Source organism: Marmota flaviventris, chromosome 16 (genome assembly GCF_047511675.1).
Source record: "Marmota flaviventris isolate mMarFla1 chromosome 16, mMarFla1.hap1, whole genome shotgun sequence".
Classification (NCBI taxonomy): domain Eukaryota; kingdom Metazoa; phylum Chordata; class Mammalia; order Rodentia; family Sciuridae; genus Marmota; species Marmota flaviventris.
This window is the reverse complement of record NC_092513.1, coordinates 61725737-61737594: the sequence shown is the minus strand read 5'-3', so window position 1 is coordinate 61737594 and position 11858 is coordinate 61725737. Positions and strand designations below refer to the sequence as shown.

Genomic DNA, 11858 nt, shown 5'->3' with positions numbered 1-11858 from the left:
ATATGATTCTATACCTAGCAGACCCAAAAGGCTCTACAAAGAAACTATTAGAGCTAATAAATGAATTCAGCAAAGTGGCAGGATATAAAATCAACATGCATAAATCAAAGGCATTCCTGTATATCAGCGACAAATCCTCTGAAATGGAAATGAGGACAACCACTCCATTCACAATATCTTCAAAAAAAAATAAAATACTTGGGAATCAACCTAACAAAAGAGGTGAAAGACTTATACAATGAAAACTACAGAACCCTAAAGAGAGAAATAGAAGAAGATCTTAGAAGATGGAAAAATATACCCTGTTCATGGATAGGCAGAACTAACATCATCAAAATGGCGATATTACCGAAAGTTCTCTATAGGTTTAATGCAATGCCAATCAAAATCCCAACGGCATTTCTTGTAGAAATAGAGAAAGCAATCATGAAATTCATATGGGAAAAATAAAAGACCCAGAATAGCAAAAACAATGCTAAGCAGGAAGTGTGAATCAGGCGGTATAGCGATACCAGACTTCAAACTATACTACAGAGCAATAGTAACAAAAACAGCATGGTACTGGTACCAAAACAGGCGGGTGGACCAATGGTACAGAATAGAGGACACAGAAACCAATCCACAAAACTACAACTATCTTATATTTGATAAAGGGGCTAAAAGCATGCAATGGAGGAAGGATAGCATCTTCAACAAATGGTGCTGGGAAAACTGGAAATCCATATGCAACAAAATGAAACTGAATCCCTTTCTCTCGCCATGCACAAAAGTTAATTCAAAATGGATCAAGGAGCTTGATATCAAATCAGAGACACGCCGTCTGATAGAAGAAAAAGTTGGCTACGATCTACATACTGTGGGGTCGGGCTCCAAATTCCTCAATAGGACACCCATAGCACAAAAGTTAATAACTAGAATCAACAAATGGGACTTACTCAAACTAAAAAGTTTTTTCTCAGCTAAAGAAACAATAAGAGAGGTAAATAGAGAGCCTACATCCTGGGAACAAATCTTTACTCCTCATACTTCAGATAGAGCCCTAATATCCAGAGTATACCAAGAACTCCAAAAATTAGACAATAAGATAACAAACAACCCAATCAACAAATGGGCCAAGGACCTGAACAGACACTTCTCAGAGGAGGACATACAAACAATCAACAAGTACATGAAAAAATGCTCACCATCTCTAGCAGTCAGAGAAATGCAAATCAAAACCACCCTAAGATACCATCTCACTCCAGTAAGATTGGCAGCCATTATGAAGTCAAACAACAACAAGTGCTGGCGAGGATGTGGGGAAAAGGGTACACTTGTACATTGCTGGTGGGACTGCAGATTGGTGCAGCCAATTTGGAAAGCAGTATGGAGATTTCTTGGAAAGCTGGGAATGGAGCCACCATTTGACCCAGCTATTCCCCTTCTTGGTCTATTCCCTAAAGACCTAAAAAGAGCATGCTACAGGGACACTGCTACATCGATGTTCATAGCAGCTCAATTCACAATAGCAAGACTGTGGAACCAACCCAGATGCCCTTCAATAGACGAATGGATTAAAAAAATGTGGCATTTATACACAATGGAGTATTACTCTGCATTAAAAAATGACAAAATCATAGAATTTGCAGGGAAATGGATGGCACTAGAGCAGATTATGCTAAGTGAAGCTAGCCAATCCCTAAAAAAACAAATGCCAAATGTCTTCTTTGATATAAGGAGAGTAACTATGATCAGAGTAGGGACGAAGAGCAGGAGAAGAAGATTAACATTTAACAGGGATGAGAGGTGGGAGGGAAAGGGAGAGAGAAGGGAAATTGCATGGAAATGGAAGGAGACCCTCAGGGTTATACAGTGGAGGGGGTAGAGAGAGAGGAGGGGAGGGGAGGGGAGAGGTGGGGAGGGGGGAGGGGGGAGGATGGGAAAGGCAGCGGAGCACAACAGACACTAGTATGGCAATATGTAAATCAATGGATGTGTAACTGATGTGATTCTGCAATCTGTGTATGGGGTGAAGGTGGGATTTCATAACCCACTTGAATCAAAGCGTGGAATATGATATGTCAAGAAATTTGTAATGTTTTGAACAACCAACAATAAAAAAATTTTAAAAAAAAACGCACATCATGTTTCATATGAATATACTTTCATTGATGTTAAACTGGGTCACTTACTGTAGAAATATTAGGGCTAGTACTCAATATTCACTGAAGTTCATTTTGAGTATTCAGAAATGAATATGTATGTCAAGAAAATGAATATTTCTGAGAAATATCTTGTGAAAAGTTGATTAGAAATCCACACAGTTGGACATGAAAGAATCAAGGTAGTGTATGTATATGACACATGTGTTTCATGTTTGCAAATCCGTACAGTGTGTGTGTGTGTGTATGTATATGTATGTATGTATGTGTGTGTGTGTGTGTATATATATATATATATATATATATATATATATATATATATATATATATAAAATACATTAAAATGTAATAGTATATATGCTAATTGAAATTCATAATGGTATATATATCCTTCACATAAGTACTCAAAAGATTCATTTTCCTCTACAGTGTTTCATGTATAAACTTGTTGATGTATAAAGCTCACCATAGTTTGAATTTTCAGTTCCCTTAGTGTATGGGGGGAGTGATCCCTTCATGAAATTTGTATTTTCCATAGTCAGAGTACTCTAAAGAATATACCTGTGATGGCAGTCGGATTCTATATATATATATATATAAATATATATTGTGACCCAGGCGACAGAGACAGGGAGTCAGGAAGTTACATATTTGTTAACTTTGAAAATTCATAGAGAAGTAATACGAGAAAAAATTGTGACAGGTTTTATAATATGTATCCCCGATGAAGCAAAAGGCAAGTCCAAGTTTCCACCATGCCTCATATGAAATGCCTGTACTTTTAATGTTTACGATTATTTTTATTCATGTTAGGATTAGTAGTCAGAGTCTAGTAGGTAATGGGTTAGTGTCAGAGACTCAATATTTCAAAAGGCAAAATGGAAAATGAGTCTAATATGTATGCGAACATGTGGAACATAAAAATCTTCCACTGTCATCCACCACAATGCCTTGACATTACTATCACCCCAAATAAGACACAATGAGAGGAGAAGAGGAAAAAAATCTGTGAATACATATCTGGAATGGGAAATTCTGAGGAGCTCACAAACTTGGGTGTGGCAGAAGAGATCCCAAAAGTAGGGGACAGAGTAAACATTCCACAAACTTGGAGCTGTGCTGGCCTAATGACTTCTTGACTATCTGCCTCTGACATTTGTGCACTAGAAATATAGCTTTGTGCTTCAGCTTCCTTTGTAATGAGACCATGAAAGATTGGTCTGAGTCTATGTGAACAGGAGGACATGGTTTCATATTCTCCAATACAAACAGGAGGCAGCAGAGCTGAAACTTCTCTTCATAGGTAACTGTGGCCACTGGTTTATGAATGTCTCCCTGTGTGGATGGTGAAACCTTTGGCTCACCCTCCAGTTTTAATGGCATTTCTTGCAGCTTTTCTGGAAAATTGGTGTTTGTCTTTGAAATACAAAAAGTTCAACTGGGACACATTGCTGGAGGGAGCTCTGTCACGTGGGGTGAGTCAGGGTCTGAAGGAAAAAACCCAAAATGGGCTACAATCCCATATATCTTGCCCACTTGAGCATAGCAACTTGATTCTGAGCATCGCACCAAATCCTCTCCCCACAACAACATGCCTTTATATTTTAGGGTCTGCTGGCTGCACCTTGTCAGTCACATGACATTTGGAATCCAGTGACAGAACCACAAGGGCCCACCACACGTTTGATTACACACCTGCACTCCATTGCTCAAGGCCCAGTTCCCTGCTGGCTCCTGCTCACTGGCATAGCTGTTCTTCACCATGGTCATGAATTCCACTCAGTCAAAAATGGCACTCGCTGGTTTAGTCATGATGAGCAACAGGAGATCTAAAGGTTCTCCAGGGATTTCTGGTCATTGGATTTACAAAAACTTCATTGTATGGCATAGGCATATTTCAAGAATGAAGAAGTTGGCACTGTGGGTTTTGATTCATTCACGAACCATTAAGGGTTGAGGAATCTCCTTTCAGTGAAAGCTCTGGAGATCTCATGCAGGCAAGGCTTCCCAAGGAGTGGCAAAAGGTCACATAAAAATCTTCCACTGTTATCCACTACAATGCCTTGACATTACTATCACCCCAAATAAGACACAATGAGAGAAGTAGAGGAAGAAAATCTGTGAATACATATCTGGCTGTGAAAATTTTGAGGAGCTCACAACCTTGGGTTTGGCAGAATAGAGCCCAAATGTAGGGGACAGGGTAAACATTCCACAAACATGGAGCTGTGCTGGCCTAATGACTTCTTGACAACCTGCCTCTGACTTTTCGGCACTAGAAATAGAGCTTTGTGCTTTAGCTATCTTTGTAGTGAGACCATCAAAGCTTGGTCTGAGTCTATGTGAACAGGAGCACCTGGTTTCATATTTTCCAATACGAACAGGAGGCAGCAGAGTTGAATCCTCTCTTTGTAGGTAACTGTGGCCATTGGGGTATGAATGTATCCCTCGGTGGATTGTGAAGCCATTGGCTCACCCTGCAGTTTTAATGACATAGCATTATCTAGATACAGCAGTCAGCCAATAAGGATTCCTTATCATCTTTATGGCTCCGTGGGGTTGCCTCATAAACCACTCCTCCTGGCAAACTGCCAGATGCCATCTTGACTTGATTTATGGTCCCCAACATTGTAGAAGTTGTGAGAAAGCTATTTAGATGTTCCTGATGATGTCTACAAGGCCTGGGTGCCTAGAATCAATCTAAATCTGAAACTACTTCAAGGATATTGAATAGGAACACTGTGTCGTGTAACATTTTTGTATTTATCTTTGCTTGTTGATCTGCAATCACTCTTAAGCCATTAATTATTTATTGTACTGTTCCATTTAAAGTGTCAGAGAATGAAGACAAAAATCTCCAAAGACCAAAGTGATGTTCCTGAACAGGAAGTTTCTCTATGTGTCCTGTATCCATGTCTACTTTTTAATTTTTCATTATATTTCAACTATAATTGGAAAAACTCTCATATTACTTTCAGGTCTATATTCATGTACGTTTTGACTTATCTCTTGAATGTCCCAAATTCAAGAGATAAGTCAAAACTAATAAAAATAATTTATTATTTACCAAAGACAATTTATTATTAATTTATTGGTAAATAATAAATTAAAACAGCTCATTATGTATAAAGCCATAAATAACTTTCCGCATCATTTATCATTTACTACCAGCAAGACATCTGTTAACAGTTTACACACATTATCTAATTTAACCCCTATGGTTCTTAATAGGCTCCATTTAAAGATGCTCAAAGATCACTGACTTTTCCAAGTTTTGAAATATTAATGGATAAAATGGGCATTTTAACCCAGTTCTTCTCAAGCTGAAAATCAAATGAATTATTGTTTAAAATATTAAATGCAAAATCATAACTGTGTGAAAAATTTAATGAGCCAATTTTTAATTTTACATTGAACTGGCTTTATGTAGAAAAGGCTAACGTACAAAAAGGTAATGAGAGATTTGACTGCAAAATTATTTTTATTTTATTTATTTTTTTTTTTTGCTTAACCATTTCTTTGTATTTTTATTGAGTTTTTTTTTTTTTTTTTAATTTCTGCCCAAATACCACAGTGAACTGAGAAACCACAATTACAATTCACAGACTGTGGCATGAAAAACATCACACACTCCATCAGGAATCACATCAAACCCTTTCCTCTTTATTAATTCAAAAGAGAGTCCAATGCACAAGTGTCAAATATGAGCACTGTCATTTTTTTTTTTCTTTTCTTAGAAGGGGAAAAACATTTATTCTGGCAGCACTTTTACAATTCCAGGAAGTGGCTCTGATACCACAAGTTGCAGGAATAGAAACCATAACAAAGTTGGAGGGCATTTCTTTGAGAGGCAAGGGACTCCGTGGTTGGAAAAAAATTCTTCTTGTGCTTAGTGAATTGCCTGTCAGCCTCAGCAGGCCGCTGAAATCTTCCTGGGTGTTGAAAGAGAAAACGGAATTTCCTACATAGACATTGTGGAAAACTCCTGTAGAGCAGAGTGTTTTCTGTATCTCCAACCCTCCCCCAACAGGCTGAAGCAAGTTCTCACGCTTTGCTTTTTCTGGAGCTTCTTGTGGTCACATGACCCTCTTATCATATGGACCTTTTGGCCAAAACACACGTGGCAGCAAGGTTTCCTCTTACACTGCTTCTCTAGGGTTCAGATGACAGCACAAAACATGACTGGTCAAAAAAGAGCAGATATTAAGAACATGGGCATTTATGTTTGTGAAAATAGCAAACACTTTGAGAGTATGTCACCCGAAGGGGCATTATTTCCATTTATATGGCCCTAAGGGGAGTTGGCCCAAAGTCATATGCTTAGGAGTCTCTTTCAAAGGACTGGTCAAGTCGGGTGATTGGACAGTATAAGTACTGTCTCATGCCAATTAAAAAAACTTATTGCCCAACAATTCAATGGTCCATAAAGCAATTAAATGTTACCATTCAGTTTACACACACACACACACACAGGAGAACTGTGACAAAAGGATTAACCAGATTAGTCTTGTGACTCTGTTCTATAAGGAAAATGAAATCTCCAATTTGAAGTGTCATATATTCAAGTATTTAAAAAAATGTAAAGACAATCTGATCCCACTCTTGATTTTAAGATGATAAGGAAATCATAACCAGGGGAGGTCGTGAAATGCAGCCCACTTGTTCATTCTTTCTTTTGAACATGTGGAGACCACTGTGGCATTCCAAGAGTCAGTGCTTTCTAAACAAAGTGAAAGAGTAACACCAGCTGACTCGCTCTTCTGTCTAACACTGGTGAGAAACAGTTTTGCACATTTTCTATCAACACGCGCAGGAGGCAGATGTAAACAGAGTCCTTTACATTCTTCAAAGAATGTGTTACTACTGCAGCATATGCTGTTTGACCCCAATTAGGAGGAGACTAGAGAGCAATTGGTAGGGTTTGCTTTTTAAGTTTTACCTCTTGGAGATTTCAAAACAAGCGGTTTACTAGTTCTTGGCAGTAGATTGTCCTACAAGAGGCTCTGTATGAATAGCCAGTGTGGGATTATGCTCCCCAGGTAGGAAGCTCACTACCCGAAGGTCCCACAGACCAGATGTGGAGGGCTTACAAAGTGCTCTGCTAAATTCTGGACCTGTTCTAGAAAGGAGAGGTAATAATTAGCAGAGCCCCTTGCATGATTCAAAACAGACTCCCGATGATCTTAAGCTACACTAACTGAGGTTTTCCATGAACTCTTTGTTCCAGAAGAGCGCCCGTCTCTGCCTCGACACTAATGATATGTGGGTAAGGAAAAGGAATGCTTCTGCCACCATGCCCAGTGACTTACAGGCAGGGACCTTGGATAAAGATGGGAAGGGACACTGCCTGAAATGCATGTTGAAGGATCCTGTGGATGACTGGCAATCTACGAAGCAACACTAGATCCGTGGGCTAACAAATACACAGACATCTTTTTTCTTTTCTTTTTTAAATCTGAGAAGGCGATTAAAGAATAAAGAAAAGAACAACAACAAAAAAAGTCTTATACTAAAATAAGAAATCAGCCCCATCTTGGCACAGTTCTCATGCAAAATATTGCACCCAGTGTTAACTAACGCTAGAAGTTTCAAACTGTATAAATTTAAATGTATTTGCATATTATAAAAATAAAGATATACATATACATATTTTACACTAGTTACGGAACAGCAATGAATGTCAGTTGATTCCTCTTTCACATTGAACAGAACTGAAACCCGAGTGCTCTAAATACTGCCACTGTACTGTAACTATGGCTTATATGTGCATGGAAAACAATATCCCTGAGAAGCCATTCGACTTTTTTTTTTTCTTTTCTTCAAGTAGCGCTCTCCTTGGAGGATCACAGTTCTGAGGTTCCGGTTGTGAAACTTTAGCTCCATGCTCTCTCTGTCCTTCCTCCGCCCCCTCCACACCTCTGCGGTGGTCCTCTGGAAGCATCCTGAGCTCTTCTTCACTCCAGTGCCCAGCATGTGCTTGGAGGTGCAGAGGGTTCCCAGGTGAGTTGTGATGCTCTATTTTCTCCATGGAAATCCCACAGTCCACAAGTCACTGGTTTCTGTGCTTTTCACCAATGTTCTTCTTGGAACAGGGGCTGATCACAGTCGGCGTAGGTGGGTAAACCAAGGCAACATTCACTCGCTCGCTCGCTGCTGTTCTTGGGGCAAATGATTTCTGCCACTCCTTCTGGTCTGGGCTGGCTCAGCAATTCCCCTGGGAAAGCGTGTGGATTGGGTGACCCCCTCTTAAGGCACTTAGAACAGAGGATGTGCACGGTATAGTGCAGTCCAGGCCATTCCTGAAGTAGGACATTCAGTTCCTCTACCAAGGGGGTGATGGCTTGCCACGCGGTCCATATATTTGGTAATGAAGCATGGCTGGCAATGGACAGGGTATCTGGCTGCAGGACCCCCTTGGCAGGTCTGTAACTCACCACCACAGGAACTTTTCCTCTATACGCAAAGATCTGAAATTTACCATCTGACCTGTGCACCACATGGCTGTTGATCTGGACACTGTAGCGTGCAAACAACCCAGGTGGAAAGGTAAAGGGAAAACTATATTCAATCTGCAGCTGCTCAGCCACAAAAGACTGCCCCGCTAGGTTGGTCCCATTAATCCATGCCTCTGCATGGGGCACCTCGTTCTGCACATAGCATGGGAACTTGTACCAAGCTGTGGACCCATTCAAAGGCTTGCCCTTGGGTTTATTGAGGCAGTAACAGAGTCCCATCTTCTCCAGCAGCTCCAGCAGCAGCTGCAAGTCCTGCTGAGCCTGGATATGAGGCTTAAGCAGCAACCGAATGACATGGGCTGGCAGGAGCCCATGCAGCAGAAAGCCCTCCACATAGTGATGGAGCTGGGTGGCCCGGAGCAGGTCCTGGCTCTGGGTGGGCAGCGACATCACTGGGGAGCTTCCCCCCTCCCCCTCACTCTCTCCACTGGTCCCTAGTAGCAGTTTATGCAGCAGCAAGGAAGCATCCCTCTGGAAAAAGACATTGAGGATGCCAATGAGGCGGGTGAGGTTGTGGAAGACGTGCTCCTTGAGGGCCGGGCTATCCTCAAAGTAGAGCAACTTGCCACTCTCATGCAAGTAGGAAAGAGCACTCTGCAGTCGGTCCTCGGTCAGCCCTGCCTGCAGGCCCAGGCGTGCAGAGTCCCACCAGCTTAGCCAAAGTCGTTGTGCCTGTGGTAGTTGGAAATGCAGTTCCTCCAGCACCTGCCAGGATCGAGGCAGGACTCTATGTAAGTTGGGGAAGATTTCTCGGTGCTCAGCTACAGAAAGCAGCTTGTCCCGAAGGCGCTGCAATTGGTGGGGGTCCCTGCAGCTAACAGGCAATACCGGAGAGAGGATCTGCAGCCAGTGGTTGAGCAGGTATTGGAAATGGGCCTTGCGTCGCCCAAGGTTCTTGTCAGAAACACCACAGTAGGCTGCATGGGGGCTGGCAGAGCACAGCTCGAAGTCCCGGGCCAAGGCCTCATCCACCACCTGGGCTAGACGGCTCAGGCCCTCAGCATCGTGCTTCTCCTGCAGGGCTATCTGGCGGTGAATATCCAGACACTTCTCCTCCAGCTCCCGCTCCTCACATAGGTCTGCACACAATGCACACCACAGCATGAGGTACCCGGGCCCCCACCCGATGCAAGAAGGAGCCCACAGTACTGGGAAAGCGGCGTGGTTCATAGGTGGCCAAGTTGACTACCAGCACATACAGGGCTCCTGGGGAGAGGAAGAAGGGCTGGATCACCTCATAGCTTTCATCACCAGCTAAATCATACACGATGAACCTCAGACCCCTGGAGGCATCAGCTGTCCAGCTGGTCACCTCAATACCCTTGCTACTGGCAGGAAGGGAAGGTGGGTAGTTCTGTTTGTCCCCTCCTGCATGGCTTCCCTCCACTATCTCCTCGGTGAGGCAGTGTCAGAGCAAGGTCTTTCCTGCAGCCTTATGCCCCATCAGGAGCAGCTTGAGACGGGGCTGCACGGCTGGCTGGGAATGAGCCAGCTCCTTCTGGTAGGCCGCGATGTAGGGGATCCCCTTCATGCAGACCTCGTAAGGGGGCTGTATCAGTGGGTTGTCCTTGATCTTCCACAATCCCACACGGGAGAGCTGGCCAAAGTTGTCAGGAAGCACCGCGATCTGGTTCCCTTGCAGCACCAGCTCCTCCAGGCCGGTCAGTTCCACAATGGAGTCGGGCAGGTATCGGATGCGGTTATTATCCAGCCACAGAGTGAGAAGCCTTCCCAGCCCCGAGATAAGGGATGGCACTGAGGTGAGCTGATTGCGACTAAGGTAAAGCTCCTCCAGACCAGCCAGGGGCAGCAGAGCTGCAGGGAACTCCTCAAAGTGGTTGGAAGAGAGATTGAGCATTTTGAGCCTTTGCAGCTGGCTGAACTGGGTGGGCAGATCCTGCAGCCCGTTGTTGTCTAGCATGAGGCTCTCCAAACTGGTCAGTTCGCAGAAGCCAATGGGCAGAGTGCCAAGCTCGGCCCCACTCAGCCAGAGGATCTTGAGGGCACGCAGGGCACTGATATCATCAGGTAGGCCTTTCAGCCGGTTGCTGGACACGTCCAGTTCCTCCAGGGCCGCCAGTTGCAGCAGCTACCGGGGAAAGGCAGTGAGCTGGTTGTGGTCCACATCGAGGGTGCGCAAGCGGTAGAGGCAAGAGAGTGAGTCGGGCAGGTGCGCCAGTCGGTTGAAGCTAACATCCAGCTCCTCCAGGTAGGCAAGGACGCCCAGCTGGGAGGGCAGAGCAGGCAGCTGGTTATGGCTGAGGTTTAGCTTGCGCAGCTCCCTTAGGGCACTCACCACCTCCGCGCCCGGGGCTGTCAGCCCATTGTGGCTCACGTCCAGTTCTGTGAGATGGTGGCCCAGCTCGGCCACCGCAGGGGGCAGCCGGGCAAAGCGGTTCCTGCGCAGGACCAGGACGCGTAGGCTGCCAAGCACCGACCCCAGTCCTTCAGGCACCTCCTCCAGGCCGTTGTTCCCCAGGTTCAGCACCTCAATGTCCCCGATGTTGGCTGGCAGCACTAGCTGGGGAGCGTCGGGGGACTCAAGTGGATCCGCTCCGGCTCCGGCCCCGGGGCAGCCCCCAGCCGCTCTAAGGGTTAGCTGTCGCAGGTTGCTCCTCAGCTTCCTGGCGCGAAGGGCGGCGTCCCGCCACAACCTCACCGTCTTCAGGTTGCCACTGTCCTTCCCAGCCATGGCGGGGCCCGGGACCGACACCCTCACGCGGGCGCGGGAGCCGCAGCTGCATGCCGTGCTGCACCCGGGCTGGCGCCCGACTCCCGGGCCCTCTCGCTCCCACTCCTCCCTTGCCTCCGCCCCTCGGCGGCCAGCGGCTATGGGTCCTAGCGCAGCTAGGCTCGGCGCCCGCAGCTGAGGGGCGGCGGCGACCGCAGCAGCTCTGGGGGGCGCCGAGCACGCGGCGCGGGGGGAGGCGGAGGCCGGCGCGGAGTGCAGATCGCATTCTCTGTCCTCCAGGGCCATGGGCACGCCGGGCAGCAGGGCCGCCGCCCGCCACGCCGCGAAGGATGCCTGCTTCTCCTCCCGCTCCGTCCTACTTGCGGCGCCCGGGTGCCCAACTCCGGCCCCGCTACCCTTGCAACCGCGGCCCCGCGGCCGGCAGCGTCATCGCCTCCATGAGCTCCAGGAGGAGGGCGGCGCTCCGCTCCGCGGCCCGGCATGCTGCGGGCGCAGGGCCGGGGAGTCGCC

General features: G+C 45.6%; 1 protein-coding gene and 1 pseudogene across 1 annotated transcript in view; both read right to left on the bottom strand.

The window, feature by feature from the left end:
- Positions 1-3837: 3837 nt before the first annotated feature.
- Positions 3838-11858, bottom strand: part of LOC139702202 (ubiquitin-conjugating enzyme E2 E1-like) — a 30292-nt gene continuing 22271 nt past the window's right edge. Inside the window, exon 3 of the mRNA XM_071602716.1 lies at positions 3838-3991. Within this exon, the coding sequence (XP_071458817.1) occupies positions 3921-3991 (71 nt within the window). The 3' untranslated portion in view covers positions 3838-3920. The remainder of the gene's footprint in view (positions 3992-11858) is intronic.
- On the bottom strand, positions 8191-11348 carry LOC139702201 (malignant fibrous histiocytoma-amplified sequence 1 pseudogene; annotated as a pseudogene).